At 49.1% G+C, this 16,955-nt stretch overlaps 1 protein-coding gene across 5 annotated transcripts in view; it reads left to right on the top strand.

Annotated features, from left to right (window-relative positions):
* Nucleotides 1-16,955, top strand: part of ZNF462 (zinc finger protein 462) — a 142,163-nt gene that overhangs the window by 57,248 nt on the left and 67,960 nt on the right. For 4 of the 5 annotated variants that reach the window (XM_060014374.1, XM_060014375.1, XM_060014376.1 and 1 more), the window contains 5 exons: nucleotides 48-5,629; nucleotides 6,439-6,603; nucleotides 8,200-8,483; nucleotides 12,260-12,378; nucleotides 16,746-16,940. In XM_060014374.1, coding sequence (XP_059870357.1) covers nucleotides 48-5,629; nucleotides 6,439-6,603; nucleotides 8,200-8,483; nucleotides 12,260-12,378; nucleotides 16,746-16,940 — 6,345 coding nt within the window. The remainder of the gene's footprint in view (nucleotides 1-47; nucleotides 5,630-6,438; nucleotides 6,604-8,199; nucleotides 8,484-12,259; nucleotides 12,379-16,745; nucleotides 16,941-16,955) is intronic. The other variant, XM_060014377.1, reaches the window with a different exon arrangement.

The raw sequence follows: 16,955 nt of genomic DNA, 5'->3' as shown, positions 1-16,955 counted from the left end.
TTTTGCTATGCTTTTCTCTTCCCACTTACCTTATGCCTTCTCTTTAGGTCAAAATGCAACTGCATTGGGGACCGGAAGTTACTATGGCCATAGTCCCGGATATTACGGTCAGCATATTGCCTCTAATCCCAAACCAACAAGCAAGTTTTTTCAATGCAAGTTCTGCGTACGCTACTTCAGGTCAAAAAACCTCCTCATTGAACACACTAGGAAGGTCCACGGAGCTCAAGCTGAAGGGAGTTCAGCGGGACCTCCTGTTCCAGGATCCTTAAATTATAATATCATGATGCACGAGGGATTCGGAAAGGTCTTCTCTTGCCAGTTTTGCACATACAAGTCACCAAGGAGGGCAAGAATAATTAAGCATCAGAAGATGTATCACAAAAACAATTTGAAGGAGACCACTGCTCCTCCCCCTGCCCCTGCTCCGATGCCAGACCCAGTGGTCCCACCCGTGTCCCTGCAGGACCCCTGCAAGGAGCTGCCGGCGGAGGTCGTGGAGCGCAGCATCCTAGAATCTATGGTCAAGCCTCTGACCAAGTCTCGAGGCAACTTTTGCTGTGAGTGGTGCAGCTATCAGACCCCCCGCCGGGAACGCTGGTGTGACCACATGATGAAGAAACACCGCAGCATGGTCAAGATCCTGTCCAGTCTCAGGCAGCAGCAAGAAGGGACTAATCTGCCTGATGTGCAGAACAAGAACGCTCCCAGCCCCACTTCTAACTCCACCTATCTGTCTGTGAATGCTGCCAGCCGGGAGCTACCCAACACTAACGTCTCCACCTTCAGGGGCTCCATCGGCAACTCCATCATGAGACCCAATTCTTCTTCCGCTTCCAAGTTTTCGCCCATGTCTTACCCTCAGATGAAGCCGAAGTCACCTCACAATTCTGGCCTCGTCAGCTTGGCGGAGAGATCCCGTTACGGAATGACTGACATGACCAATTCTTCTGCCGACCTGGAAACTAACAGCATGCTGAATGACTCTAGTTCCGACGAAGAGTTAAATGAAATAGACAGTGAGAATGGCTTAACTGCTCTGGATCATCAGACAGCAGGCATGTCCGCGGAGCAGCTGATGGGCTCAGAGGGCAACAAATTATTGGAGACCAAGGGGATCCCATTTAGAAGATTCATGAACAGGTTCCAGTGCCCCTTTTGTCCGTTCCTCACCATGCATCGACGTAGCATCTCCCGTCACATAGAAAACATCCACTTATCCGGAAAGACAGCCGTCTACAAATGTGATGAATGTCCATTTACTTGCAAGAGCTCGTTAAAACTTGGGGCTCACAAACAGTGTCACACGGGTACAACGTCAGACTGGGATGCTGTGAATTCCCAGAGTGAAAGCATCGCTTCTCCGCTGCACGAAGGTGTCGTGTCTTACGAGAGCTCGAGCATCAATGGGAGAAAGTCGGGGGTCGTGCTGGAGCCCCTGCAGCAGCAACAGCCGCCCCCGCCGCCCCCGCCGCCCCCGCCTCCGTCACAGCCTCAGCCGCCGCAGCTGCAGCCACCCCATCAGGTGCCGCCCCCGCCCCCGCCGCCCGCGCAGGCCCCGCCCCTGCACCCCTACAAGTGCACCATGTGTAATTACTCCACCACGACTCTGAAAGGGCTGAGGGTGCATCAGCAGCACAAACACTCCTTCTGCGACAACTTGCCAAAATTCGAGGGGCAGCCCTCCAGCCTGCCAGCGGACGGCGAGACAGACAGCCACCCCTCTTCCAGCAACACTGTGAAGAAAAGTCAGACCTCAATTCTTGGGCTGTCCTCCAAGAACAATTTTGTAGCTAAGGCCTCTAGGAAACTCGCTAATGACTTTCCTCTCGACTTATCGCCCGTGAAGAAGAGGACCCGGATTGACGAGATCGCAAGCAACCTGCAGAGCAGAATTAACCAAACCAAACAGCAGGAAGATGCGGTGATCAACGTGGAGGATGACGAGGAGGAGGAGGAAGACAACGAGGTGGAGATCGAGGTGGAGCTGGACCGGGAAGAAGAGCCACCGGAGCCCGTCCTGGAGGTGCCCACGTCCTTCTCAGCGCAGCAGATCTGGGCGAGAGATGCCCCTGAGCCCCAGAAGGAGCCCAGCTTCAGAACTGTCACCCACGATTACAATGCCACCAACGGGGCTGAGATAGAGCTCACCCTTTCTGAAGATGAAGAGGATTATTATGGCTCCTCCACGAACATGAAAGATCACCAGGTTTCCAGCGCTGCTCTGCTCAACACCCAGACTCCTATCTACGGAACTGAGCACGGTAATGAAAATGCGGACTTTAGCGACTCGGGAAGGCTTTATTATTGCAAACACTGTGACTTTAACAACAAATCTGCCCGGAGCGTCAGCACCCACTACCAGCGCATGCACCCGTACATTAAATTCAGCTTCAGGTACATCTTGGACCCCAACGATCACAGCGCAGTGTACAGGTGCCTGGAATGCTACATCGATTACACCAACTTCGAAGACCTGCAGCAGCATTACGGCGAACACCACCCAGAAGCCATGAACGTCCTCAACTTCGACCACTCGGACCTGATCTACCGGTGTCGGTTTTGTTCCTACACGAGCCCCAACGTCCGAAGCCTGATGCCGCACTACCAGAGAATGCACCCCACCGTCAAGATTAACAATGCGATGATATTTTCGAGCTACGTGGTGGAGCAGCAGGAGGGGCCGAACACGGAGTCCCAGACGCTGAGGGAGATCCTGAATTCGGCTCCCAAGAACATGGCCGCGTCCGCTGCCGTGGCCCGTGGCGGCGGGGTGCCAGCTCCGTTCCCTAAGAACACCCCTTCCAAGACCTTTCCTCCAGAATGTGAAAATCAGAAGGACCCCTCGGTCAGCACCGTCGTCGTGTACGATTGTGACGTTTGCTCCTTCGCGAGCCCCAACATGCACTCTGTGTTGGTTCATTATCAGAAGAAACACCCGGAAGAAAAGGCCTCCTACTTTAGGATCCAGAAAACCATGCGAATGGTGTCTGTGGACAGGGGCTCTGCCCTTTCTCGGTTGTCATTTGAGGTGGGTGCTCCAGTGTCTCCCAAAATATCCGCCATGGGTTCCCCACCCCCCCCACCGCCCCCGCCACCAGACCTCGGTACCGAGCTTTACTACTGCAAACACTGCTCCTACAGCAATCGGTCAGTTGTGGGAGTCCTTGTCCACTACCAGAAAAGACACCCAGAGATAAAGGTTACCGCCAAATATATCAGACAGGCTCCTCCCACAGCCGCAATGACGCGAGGGGCCGATGGGCCCCAAGGCTCCCCCCGGGCACCGGCCCCCAGGCAGCAGCTCAGCCGGAGCGGCTCCGAGAGAGACGGCCCTCCCGCGGAGAGTGAGATGTTCTTCTGCCAGCACTGTGATTACGGGAACCGCACGGTCAAAGGTGTCCTCATCCATTATCAGAAGAAGCACCGAGACTTCAAGGCCAACGCGGACGTGATCCGGCAGCACACGGCCACCATCCGAAGCCTCTGCGACCGTAACCAGAAAAAGCCTGCCGGTTGCGTGCTGGTCCCCCCCTCGAACGTGGAGCGGGACAGAACGAAACTCCGGGCGCTCAAGTGTCGTCAGTGCTCGTACACCTCCCCCTACTTTTACGCACTGAGGAAGCATATCAAGAAAGACCACCCTGCCCTGAAGGCCACGGTCACGTCCATCATGCGGTGGGCATTTCTAGATGGCTTGATAGAAGCTGGCTACCACTGCGAGTGGTGCATCTATTCCCACACAGATCCCAACGGTTTGCTCCTCCATTACCAGAGGAGGCATCCCGAGCATTACGTTGATTATACGTACATGGCCACCAAGCTCTGGGCTGGGCCAGACCCATCCCCTCCCTCTCTCACGATGCCAGCTGAAGCCAAAACGTACAGATGCCGAGACTGTGTTTTTGAGGCCGTCTCCATCTGGGACATCACCAATCACTACCAAGCGTTCCACCCCTGGGCCATGAATGGGGACGAGTCCGTGCTGCTGGATATCATCAAGGAGAAAGATGCTGTCGAGAATCCCATCCCTGCGCCTGAAGAGCTCGTGGGCCCCGTGAATTGTGAAAACAGTATGCCGGCCCCACTGCCCGAGCAGGAAGCTGACTGCCCCGAGGACGCCAGGCTTTCCCCAGAGAAGAGCCTCCAGCTAGCGTCAGCCAACCCCGCCATCTCCTCCACCCCGTACCAGTGCACCGTGTGCCAGTCTGAGTATAACAACCTGCACGGCCTTCTGACCCATTACGGGAAGAAGCACCCAGGCATGAAAGTGAAGGCTGCTGACTTTGCCCAGGATATCGACATCAACCCGGGCGCTGTCTACAAATGCAGGCATTGCCCCTACATCAACACCCGCATCCACGGCGTCCTGACCCACTACCAGAAGCGACACCCGTCCATCAAGGTGACTGCCGAGGACTTCGTGCACGACGTGGAGCAGTCCGCCGACATAGCCCAGAACGACGTGGAGGAGACGAGCAGGATCTTCAAGCAAGGGTACGGCGCCTACCGCTGCAAACTGTGTCCCTACACGCACGGCACTTTGGAGAAGCTCAAAATCCACTACGAGAAGTATCACAACCAGCCTGAGTTCGATGTCTTTTCCCAGTCTCCCCCGAAGCTGCCCGTGACCCTCGAGCCCGAGATAACCACTGAAGTGAGCCCCTCCCAAGTCTCCGTGACCGAGGACGAGGTGGGAGAGGAGCCCGTGTCCACGTCTCACTTCGCTACCTCGCACCTGGTGTCCCACACTGTGTTCCGGTGCCAGCTCTGCAAGTACTTCTGCTCCACGCGGAAGGGCATAGCCCGGCACTACCGCATCAAGCACAACAACGTACGCGCCCAGCCTGAGGGCAAGAACAACCTCTTCAAGTGCGCCCTGTGTGCCTACACCAACCCCATCCGCAAAGGGCTGGCTGCCCACTACCAGAAGCGCCACGACATCGACGCCTACTACACCCACTGCCTGGCGGCCTCCAGGACCATCAGCGACAAGCCCAACAAGGTGATCATCCCGTCGCCGCCCAAGGACGACTCCCCGCAGCTCAGCGAGGAGCTCCGGCGCGCCGTGGAGAAGAAGAAGTGCTCCCTGTGCCCCTTCCAGTCCTTCAGCAAGAAGGGCATCGTGTCCCACTACATGAAGCGTCACCCGGGGGTGTTCCCCAAGAAGCAGCACGCCAGCAAGTTGGGGGGCTACTTCACCGCCGTCTACGCCGACGAGCACGAGAAGCCGGTGCTGATGGAAGAGGAGGAGAGAGGCGGCTTCGAGAAAGCCGAGGTGGAGGGGAGCGAAGGGCAGGAAATCGAGTGGCTCCCGTTCCGCTGCATCAAGTGCTTCAAGCTGTCCTTCAGCACGGCGGAGCTGCTGTGCATGCATTACACGGACCACCACAGCCGGGACCTCAAGAGGGACTTCGTCATCCTGGGCGGCGGCCCCCGCCCGCAGAGCTCCGCCTACCAGTGCAAGCACTGCGATAGCAAACTGCAAAGCACGGCGGAGCTGACCTCACACTTGAGCATTCACAATGAGGAATTCCAGAAGCGTGCCAAACGTCAGGAGAGGAGGAAACAGCTTTTGAGCAAGCAGAAATATGCAGATGGTGCTTTTGCAGATTTCAAACAAGAGAGGGTAAGGATATGTTTTGCTTTCCCTTCCCCCAGGAGGCCTCTCATCACTGGTGCCCACATGCACGTCTTCGCTGCCAGCCAAACCGCTACGGGCTTCCTAGTGACTTAGCCTGCCAGAGAGCTCAATAAGTCAATTAAACATTTCGAGCTTGATTATCCCCCACCCCCCGCGTTCTACGCTCACCCTTCTCCCCGGCCCCCTCCCTCCCGCCCCTCCCAAGGTTCCCCAGGGGAGGGTCGGGTGGCCTTTCTGTATTTCTCTCTGCCAAGTAGCCTTATCCGAGGCCTAGTTACAGGACAGCGCTCGCTCTCTTTCCCAGGGCAGTTGCGGGCCGTCTCTTGGTATCGTTAGCGCTTCTCAGCCATGTCTTGGTTTGCAGTGTCGGCTACAGGAACCTAACGTCTCCAGGAGTAGAGTTTTTTTTTTTTTCCTTCTTTTTTTTTTTTTTCTTTTTTGGTCAAGAAGTTCGCTAATGGCGTAGCTATGCGACGTTTCACCTGTGTAGTTGAAAAATCGGTTTGAAAACCAGATAACTTGGTGGCAGTGACCATGAGACTTCAGCACCGAGATCTTCTCTCCTCACAAGTCATAACCTGTTTGGGTTCTGGAGACTTCTCCCGCGCGCGCGCAGTGGGCAGCGCGCCTCGCCCCTGACGAATCTGTTGTGTAAAACTGCTCGCCGTGTTAGCTCCCTTGGTTTTTAACCTGCTAATCTGCTTTAACGTAAAATCTGCTAGTAAGCTGCAAGAATAAATGCCGGCGTTGAGGGAGGGCTCGGAGTACTGATGGCTACCACTGTATTTTACCAGCCTTTTGGTCACTTAGAAGAGGTGCCAAAGATCAAGGAGAGGAAGGTGGTGGGCTACAAATGTAAATTCTGTGTGGAAGTGCATCCGACGCTCCGGGCCATCTGCAACCACCTGCGCAAGCACGTCCAGTACGGCAGTGTCCCGGCCGTGTCAGCCGCCGTGAAGGTGAGCACTGGGAAGGTCTGGATGAGGAGTCTTGTGTGTGAGCCCTTCGAGTTCCTAATTCACGCCGTTGCTCAGAGCCGCTCAGGAAAGGGCGACCCCACATGTGGGCGTTCCTGAGTTATGCTGGGATCGGTCTGGCTTGTTTTGATTTCTTTACAGGTTGGATCCTCCTCATCTTCCGTGTTTCGACCCGGTTGCGTTTCGATCTGGTTCCCTTCCACGCGGATAGTCTGGTGGAAACAGAAGATCCGGGCCTCTCGGTACAGGAGGCCTTGGGTCTCCCTTCTATGCTGCGTTTAGTGCCGTTAGGTGTTCGCTTTTGCAAGCGGCCCGGGCTCTTGAGAGGAGTCCAGTGGGTTCTGTTCCCATCCTCTTCTGCACCTCCCACTGCCTGACTTCTTGCTGTTCTCATCTGGCGACGGTGCAGAGAGCCCGGGAGAATCTGTCTTTTACTTCTTATCCTGGGTCCCCGGAGGAGCGTTCAGAAACGTTAAATCTAAAACTGAAAGCCTCCAGGTCACAGTTGGCCCTGTGAGCCCTTTGACCTGATTTGTCTCCTCCATCCCCTCTCCCTCTGTGTTGCTGGCGAGCACCTTCTCTCTGCCCCCGACCAGTATTAGGCCACCTGGTTTGAAGATCATAACCCTAAAATGAGCCACTGTTTCAGTGACCAAGCTGCCATCCCTGCCTTCCAGGGTATTGCTAACCACTTAGTGTTGAGCAGAGAAGTCAGTTCAGGGCTCTGCTCTCTCTCTCTCTGGATACGTGAATGCATTTCTGTCATCGGCCCTTCTTGCTCTTGAGTCCTGTTTTGCCAATGTGGCATATGGAGGCGAAGCTTCCGCTCTTCCCTTTGAAGACTGAAGCCTTGTGGCTGGCGGCACAGCAGTGAGTGGCACGGGGACAGCATCAGTCAGCTTCTTGCCCGCCACCAGGGTGTGTCCCAGCCTTGCGTCCCATAATTGCTCAAGGGAGACAGCGGCTCTTCCCGTGTAATCGGTAATCCGAAGGAGCCCCCCCAAGCCAGGCTAGGCTGCTGCTTAATTTTTTGAATTGATTGTACAGCAACCTTCGGTCAAGGGGTGATGTCACCGCCTGTGAGATGGGGATGAGCGTGGTGGCAGAGAGCTGGATCTTCCAGTTTCCTTCATTTCCCGAGGGTGCTCCAAGGCTCCCAAGTGCCCATACCGCACCATTCTCCTTTTTCCCCTTCCTTCCTCTCTTCCTTTCTGTGAGCCATAACCCTAACCTGCGTTATATCAGTTTCGGTAGGATCCCAATTTGAATTTTCTCTTTAAGATAGAAGGTAAGTGAGTGAACTGTCTTCAAAGTGGGAGAGCCGCTCCCTCAGCTTTCCCAGACAGTAGCAACCTGTGTCCGGATATGTTGCCCTCACGTCACCACCACTGCATGAAGGATGGCAGTTGGGTTTGCCCTCCCTCTAGGGGGAGCTGGAGAGGCAGGGGAGGAAGCCTGAACAGGAAATGCTTAACAGGAGTTTGGGAGAATGAAGGGAGAGGAGGAGAGCTGGGAGCAATGATGATGGATATTTATTTTGTTGGTGGGGCATGTGTGTGTGTGTGGTTCTCTTAGCAGGAGGCTGAAGACCCTTCCCACTTGTTCCTGGATGGACTGGAAGCAGCCAAAGATGCCAGTGGCGCCCTGGCGGACCGGGTGGATGGTGAACACTGCTTGCTTGATGGAATGTTGGAGGATGAAACCCGGCCGGGGGGATACCATTGTAGTCAATGTGACAGAGTCCTGATGTCCATGCAGGGGCTGCGTTCTCATGAGAGGAGCCATCTGGCCCTGGCCATGTTTACCCGCGAGGACAAGTACAGCTGCCAGTATTGCTCCTTTGTTTCTGCTTTCAGGCACAAGTAAGTGTTCACCGAGTGGGTGCAAGTGGTAACTGGAGGAGGTGGAAGGCGGGAGCGCTTGGAGGCATCTGAAGGCCCCGCTCATGGTTCAGGCCTGCCGTTCAGTTGGCTGTGTTACCTTGAGCCTCTGTCGCCCCACCTGTCAAATGGGGCTGAGAACAGGAGATTGTTTGCCTGACATCAGATTTGGCGAAATCGGGCATTTAGAAAAAAAATTGAAGTATAGTTAATTTACAAGGTTGTGTTAGTTTTAAGCGTACGGCAGAGTGATTCAGTTATACACACGCGCGCACACACACACACACACACACACACACAAACACAATACATACACACATTCTTTTTCAGACTCTTTTCCGTTACAGGTTATTACAAAATATCGAGTATAGTTCCCTGTGCTGTACGGTAGGTCCTTGTTGTTTACCTATTTTATATAAAGTCGTGCAGTGGTCCCCAACCTTTTTGGCACCAGGGACCAGTTTCTTGGAAGACGGTTTTTTCCACGGGGCAGGGGGGTCGGTTCAGACGGTAATGTGAGCGATGGGGAGCGGCGGATAAAGCTCGCTTCACTCGCTCCCCCGCCGCTCACTTTCTGCTGTGCGGCCTGCTTGGGGGACCCGTGAAGTAGTGTGTATCTGTTAATCCCAAACTCCTAATTTGGTCTCCCTGGCCCCCGCTATCCCCTTTGGTAACCGTAAGTTTGTTTTCTATGTCTGTAAGTCTATTTCCGTTTTGTAAATAAGTGCATCTGTATCATTTTTTTTAGATTCCACATGCAAGTGATATCATATGGTGTTTGTCTTTCTGTGTCTGACTTACTTCACTAAGTATGATCATCTCTAGTTGCATCCCTGTTGCAGCAAATGACATTATTTCATTCTTTTTTATGACCTAGTGATATTCCATTGTGTATATGTGCCACATCTTCTTTATCCATTCATCTGTCGATCGACACTTAGGTTGCTTCCATGTCCGGGCTATTGTAAATAGTGCTGCTATGAACATTGGGATGCATGTATCTCTTTGAATTAGAGTTTTCTAAATTGGGCATTTTCTTAAATGATAATTTTGGAGGTGTTGCTCTGACTTACACAAGGCAAGACCAGAGAGTAGATGCGTTTACTGGTGCATCTGTCGAACATTCATCCAGAACCTAGTCATCATTTGAGGAAGTAAAGTTCCATTTGGGAAATTTTAAGCAGCTAAGGAGGTAAAATTAGGACTTTTTAACCCATATGACCAAAGGGTCATTGCTTGGCATTTTAAAAAAGACCTGGAATGGTAAAGAAGTTTATCGATGCCAGAGAGATGCTTGAGGCGCAGGGTGGGTTGAGGAGACGGAGCTTCCTGCTACCTGGCACAGCTTTGAAATTGAAAACTTGGGTTTTTGTGTGAGGCTTTTCGGGGCGATAGGAAGAGGGATGGTTCTGAGAAGAAACAACCTTTTGTTGCCTTTCTCTCGCAACTGCATGAGAGAGAAATTTTTCAATAACGTGTTCTACAGTCTTGGATGAAGGTGACTGATGGTGAGACTGACACGCTGTTTATTTTTATCATAATTGAAAATAAGTGATGGGCTGTTTGCTTCTTAAAAAAGATAAAGTGCTAGTTAGTGTCTGTTGAAAGGCAGGAAGAGGTGATGCTTCCACAGAGGTTAGGATGGGTTGCAAACTCTTTTATGATTATACAGAGCCTAGTATCCAATCTTTGTCATCAGATTCATGCCCTGGCCTCAAACTTGTGTAGTTCTCATCCGTTCGATAAGTATTTGTCGGACAGCAACTCTCAACGTTTTCTGACACACACAACCTCAATAAATCGTTGTGAATAAATGAATATGCCCTGTTGTTGAGGCTTTGGGGGAATATAAAGATGAATAGGACATGGTCGGCGATCTCAGGGAACTTAGGGTCTAGTCGGGTTGTAAGTAAAGCAAGCACGCAAATGACTTGGCAAAACAAGGCACATGTCTTTAAAAAAAAATGTATCAATAAAATGCAGTGAAGTTTCAAAGAAGGGAGATGGTACATCTACTTTGGAAGAATCGGGAAGGTTTTATGGAACAGGGAGCACTGGAGCCAAGTCTTAAAGTAGGAAGACAGGACCTGCCAAGTTTGGAAAGAACATGCAATGTGGAGGAAACGATGAGAGAGTAGGGCCCTGAGGAAGAGATCGATGCTTAGGAGGGACCAGTTGGCGGTCCAGTTGGACTAATTTTTAAGTGATATGTAAAGGAATAGTAGAAGGTAAAGTCTGAATACCTGAGTGGAGACTGCATTTGGGGGGTCTTTGAATGCAGAATTAGTGCTTTGTAATATACATTACTGGTAAAAGGAAGACTCTGAAACGAGTAAAGGCATCTTAATCACTAACATTTTTGAGCCTCACTGTGTGCCAGGCACTGTGCTACGTGCCTTCAAGTATTATCTCATTTTATTCTCAGAACAGCCCTATGAGATATGGTCCCATTATCATCTCCCTTTCCTGGATAAGGGAAGTGAGGCCTTTTGATGTAGAGGGGTTATGGAACTTGCCCAAGGCCACTCGGCTTATGAGTAATAGCTAGCATTTGATCTCAGGCAGTCTGACTCCATCGCTTGTGCTTCTGAGTTGGAAAAAAGATGGGGGAGACCAATTAGGAGGCAGTGATAGTAGCTGATCCACGAAGTTAGAATGGAACTTTGGGAACAGTTGAGGGAAGGAGGATCTTCATGTCTTGGGAAAATTGGCTTACTGGAGGGGAAGAGGGACAGAGTACAGTACAAATGGCACGGAGGTTTCCAGGCCGGTTGACTGACAGCTTGGAAGTGTTCTTTCTACAAAGAAGGGAATGAAGAAGAGAATTTGTTTGGGATTTTAAAAAACTGACGCGTTTGTTTCAGGCTGGTTGAGTTTAAGATAGCTGAAGGACATTCAGCGGGAGGTGTCCTTAGGCAGTGTGGAAAGGGCTGCTTTGGGGCTTGGGAGAACATTATATATTTAAATGGTAAGCAGTACTGTTCCCATATGAGTTATTTAGAATGGAATCTAGTTCTCCGGGGCATTGATACAAATTCAATTAGAACATCTTCCCACACCTCGTTTGGTAGATTTATTATTTTTTTAGAGTAGTAATTATTATGAAATACTGGGAAATTATAATTAAATCATTTCTTTATAAGTTGCTTCTGGGATACGATGTACAGCAAACATGGTTTTATCAGAAGGCATGGCCAGCCTTTGGATCACATGATTTCCTGTAAACACACCTGCAGTGGACCTCCATATTTAGAAAGACCTTGAAAATAGCCCATTGCAAGTGCCCTGCTCAAGTGTTCATAGCGGAATTAAGGTTTAAGAAGGAAGTCAGCCTTTTTTACATGCAAAATTTCTCTAATTCCCTTTTTTTTTTTTTATGGTATAAGTTCAAGGACTCTTTGATAGGCACCTCATTGACTTTTCAGAAAACTTAAATTTGTCCATATTTTACCTTTTCCTTTTAGATGCCCTCTTCTACTTCACAGTGCTTTAGAGAAGGGAAAATAAGTCTACCAAGACCTGTTTCCATTGCCATGTCTCTCAAGCCAAAAAAAATTTTGATCTCTTCTTTCCTTTAGCTTCTCCAACTCTTGCCAGTTTGCGTTTGTTTGTTTTTTCCCTCCTGTAAGCACCATCCTTGGAAAGTAACAAAATGACTTTGAACCGCTTAGAAATGGGATTTCTGGAAAAGGGCAATGAGAAAATGTTGGATGCAATTTTTAATATTGTCATTTCCTTTTCTCTTCTTCTGCATCAAGTTTGGATCGCCATATGCAAACCCACCACGGACACCATAAACCATTCCGATGCAAGCTCTGCTCCTTCAAGTCCTCCTACAACAGCCGGCTGAAGACACACATCCTCAAAGCTCATGCTGGTGAGTTGGTGTTCGCGGTGCACTGGTTCCCTGAGTTTGAAATTTAATAGTCTTCAGTGAGTGAAATTTTTAAGTCTCTTGCTCCATACACATGAGAATAAGGTTCTCTTGAGATGGTTGTGTATTCAGTTTTATTTTGATCTAATTAAAAAAATAAAAGAATGGCCCAAAGGCAAAATAATACCAAGTACCATGTCACGCATGTCATAGTTGATTCGTGCAGCTAACACATACCTACTGACAGATTCTTGCTACTCACAGGTTCTGTTTTCTAGAGAAATTTCTAAATTACCTGGACTTTCTAATGGAAATGCAAGAATTGGTACATCTCCTGAAGATAATTTCCAACTAAAATAAAGTGATAATCTTGGGGACGTTCAAAGGGACACAGAGACCTCAGGATGTGTGAGATTTCTCATGAGATGCCCTTAGATGCATTTCCACATCCCAGATAAGAAATGACCTTGGGTCATGAGTGTCCAGGAGTTGTGTTGATCTCCATCACTCTATCATCCCATCTCATCATGCTCGTCTCATGAACATCCCTTACGCACCAGTCTCTGTACTAATAAGCCTGGTATGTTCATCATCTCATTTAATCTTCAAGGCAGTCCCAAAGGGTAGATGTTGTCACCCTCAGTGTCGGATGAAGCCACAGAGACTCAAAACCCAGTGTCCTGCTCAAGGCCACAGAGCCCATTCACTAAGAATTTGACTCCAGAACAAAAGCCTACATCCTTGTCACTCACAGGATGCTGCCTCCCTCTCTCTTCTGCTCTTTTCTACTTGGCATGTGATGGAGGATGCCCACAGGTGGCTAATCAGAACTCAACGAAGAGAGGAAAGAGGCATGAGTAAGAAAGGCAGTGTGGCAGGGTCTGGGCGGCCTCCTCCCAGGATGTCCCCAGTCCTCTGAGGAGCCCGACTCCGCAGCAGCCTGTGGCCCTCTCAGAGGTGTTGTCAGCCTTTGAGGAACTTACAACAAGCAAAGGAAAATTGGGAAACCAATAGCTTTAGAATAGCTAGCGATACTGTCAGAGATTCTTCTAGAGATCCCGTCTCCCTGCTGAGTTTCCTCAGCTAAGGTGTTTAGAATTCTAGTTGAATTCTAGTTTAAAATTTTTCAATCAACTAGAATTCTTCTGTCTCATTTATTTGCTTCCCTTCCCTTATTAGCTTCCCTTCCCTTATTAGCTTCTTATTAACTGCCCAGAACCCGAGTCCTTCACTTTTGTCGTGTCCTCATCCCCTGTGGAAATACAGCCATGTCTCTACTGTTTCCTGAAGGTTGGGTCCCGTTGAACTGGCTTAATGGAGTAAAACTACGGAAGCCTTCAGGATGCCTTAAGCCCACTGGGGGTGGGGGAGGGGATGGCAGATTAGCTATATGGGCTCTTGTCTATCTGTTAGTATTTTTATATCTTCCAGAACATTTTACTAAAGTCCATGGAGTAAGAGGCTTCGGGGTTCAAACCACTCTTTTCTAACTGGTGTATATTGTAAATTATTCACTCGGGACACTGTCCTGGGGAGTTTTCCCCATAGATCTCAGCCTTGTCAAAAACACTTTACCAGTGGGAGTTGGGTAAGTGATTTGGCCTGTGGGAAAGACTTTAAAAAAGTGCCACAGGCTACACACGGACTCCAGGGCGTTGAGCTGAAGTGTATATTCTTGGAGCTGACCAAGCAGACTGGTCTTCTGTGCTCGCTGGTTTGCAGGAAGGAAGCATCCAGAGAGAGAGGGTGGGAGCATCGTAATCCAGTTGTACACACACCTTGAACCGTTGGTGTCTATGACTTGGTCTTAGCTACAGAGAGTGGCTTGGCTTGGAGAAAGCCAAATCATTTTCCAGAAGACTCTTGACTCGTCTGTTCTAGATGGAGTGTTTTATTTTATTTTATAGGGTAAAAGTGTGTACTAACCAGATACCTGGATTTGAGTTCTCTCTCAGGTTATGCTACTTATAACCACCCACCAAGGTTCATATAGCCAGGTTTGCACTGAAAAACTGAGAAATGGAATAAGGAGAGCAGTAGTGTACAATATGACATATATTTATTATTTCAGTAAACACCATTATTCATACCCAGCATTATCCTGTAGCTAACAGGTCATGGTCTGAGGGGTGTGGAATTGACTGGTGTTCTCGTTTGGGTCCTCTGACTTCTTTGTGCTTCTCTTCTGCTTTGGGCTATAGTATGTTGCCTCATTCAAGGTTTTGTGTGGGTCTCTTCAAGGCTTTCTTGGAAATGCACACTTTGGGGGTCATCAGTGGTGAAAAGGAGGCATGAATGCGGGACTTCAGATGCTGGTCTCACTTCACATGAAACCACTTAGTAATTTTCGGGGTGGCAGGAAAGTAACCATCTCAGCAGGGTAAAAGCAAGAGTGGAGGTTTAGGGCTTCCCTGGTGGCGCAGTGGTTGGGAGTCCGCCTGCCGATGCAGGGGACGTGGGTTTGTGCCCTGGTCTGGGAAGATCCCACATGCAAAAAAAAAAAAAAGGGTGGAGGTTTACTAGCTCATTCTCGCTCTGCTTTAGTGAGCATTTGTCTATAGCACATCAGCGCTGTCCTCAGTTCATATTCACTGGTCCACAAAACCTTCGTTACTAACAATCCTTTCTTCTCTTATTCCTCTCCTTCCTTTCCCTCTTCTCTGGTTTTTAAGTTTCACTTGAAAATAAATTTTAAAAATACATGTTCATTAGAAAAAAATTGAAAATGAAAGAAGAAATACAGTCAAGGCATTCATAATCTTATTATCTGAAGACCACTGTTGTTAATATTTGATAATATTTCCTTTCAACCATTTCCTCTATAATTATTTTCCATAGTCATGATTATAATTTAATCTAAAATGTATTATGCTTTTCTGTTTATTTTTCTGAGTTTCAGTATTTTAGTTTTCTATGAATTGCCAACTCTTGGAGAATTTATTTTCATGAGTAGTAATTTATCAAGAAGATATACCCACATTTACTTAATCACTTCCCAGTGGTTGGAAATTTAGGTTGTTTTGCCCCTTTTTCAAGCATAAATAATGTATATTTCTAAACAGAGATTTCTAAGTATTCAAGGGTATTTCCTTAATATAAATTCTCAGAAGTGGAATTATTGAGTAGCAGGCATGAACTTTCTAAGCTTATTGTTATAAAAAGCAAAATTGCTTTCCGAGTTGATCGTACCAGAGTTTGTCTGTCCAGCGACATAAGGATGCCCATTTCACACCCTTCTTAAATTGCAATTCATGTAAAAGCTGACTTAGGGCAAAGATAAATCATACTCTCATTTAACTTGATCATAGTGATCTGTGCTGTATTTCAGTGGTATAAAAACAATTAAAAGGACAATACTTTGTAGAAAACAAACTTATGGTTACCAAGGGGGCGGGAGGGGGAGGGAGGGATAAATCGGGAGATTGGGATTGAAATATACACACTACTATGTATAAAATAGACAACTAATAAGAGCCTACTGTATAGGTATTGTACAGGGAACTCTACTCGCTACTCGGTGATGGCCTATATGGGAAAAGCATCTAAAAGAGAGTTCGTACATGTATATGTTTAACTGACTCACTTTGCTGTACAGCAGGAACTAACACAACAGTGTAAATCAACTATACTCCAATAAAAATTAACGAAAGAAAAATACTTATTTTTACTTACATGTCCTTTTTATTGAAAAATATTGGAGCTAAATGCAGACACACGTTTATATATATAAACACACCTCTCTCAGTTAAAGAAATGACTTTCACCCATTTCTGTGCTATTGATCAGATAGGGAAATGGAGTTTTGTGCTGAGGTTCGTGAACTGGTCCCAAAAAACCCCACAGGTAGGATGTATGGAATCCAGGAGGCCTAGAGTCAGCAAGGAAGTAAATTATGAGGATAGCACAGCAGTTTGCACTGAGTGACTTCGTGCTCGGAAAGCCACCGATCGACCCTTGGAATAAGGATGGAGTGTATTATTTTCTGTGCATGATACGAAGGCTGGAATGAAAACTGACATCGTCATTTGTAGTACAGAGAGGGAGGGAGACAGACGGGAAGCCTTTGCCGAGGGAGCTACCTAGACATTTGGTTTCACGCTCTGCTGGGGAATCTACCGTAGGCTCATCCCTGTAAACAACGCATGAGATGGCAAAGGGACCAGGTCACTCGATGACGGAGCTCCTAAAAGAGTTCCGATCCTCCAGGAGCCCTGTGGTCGTGGCAGTGGGCAGGGGGTTGGTCTGGGAGGGTCCTCAGACCGTGCAGCTTGGGACGGGCTCTCTGGAGTCACTGACCCTGTTGTTCTGTCTCCCACCCGCCTCGTCCCCTGTCCCCTCCCTCTCCCCTGCCGCCGACCGTCTCCCTCCAGGTGAGCACGCCTACAAGTGTTCTTGGTGCGCCTTTTCCACCATGACCATCAGCCAGCTGAAGGAACACTCCCTCAAGGTCCACGGAAAAGCCCTGACCCTCCCCAGGCCGAGGATTGTCAGTCTCCTCTCCTCGCACGCCCACCACTCCTCCTCCCAGAAAGCCACCCCGACCGAAGAAGTGGAAGATTCCAACGGTAAAACCGGGCTTC

This window comes from Delphinus delphis, chromosome 6 (assembly GCF_949987515.2).
Source record: "Delphinus delphis chromosome 6, mDelDel1.2, whole genome shotgun sequence".
Lineage (NCBI taxonomy): Eukaryota > Metazoa > Chordata > Mammalia > Artiodactyla > Delphinidae > Delphinus > Delphinus delphis.
Note: the sequence above shows the minus strand (reverse complement) of the source record. Positions and strands in the feature narration are given on the sequence as shown.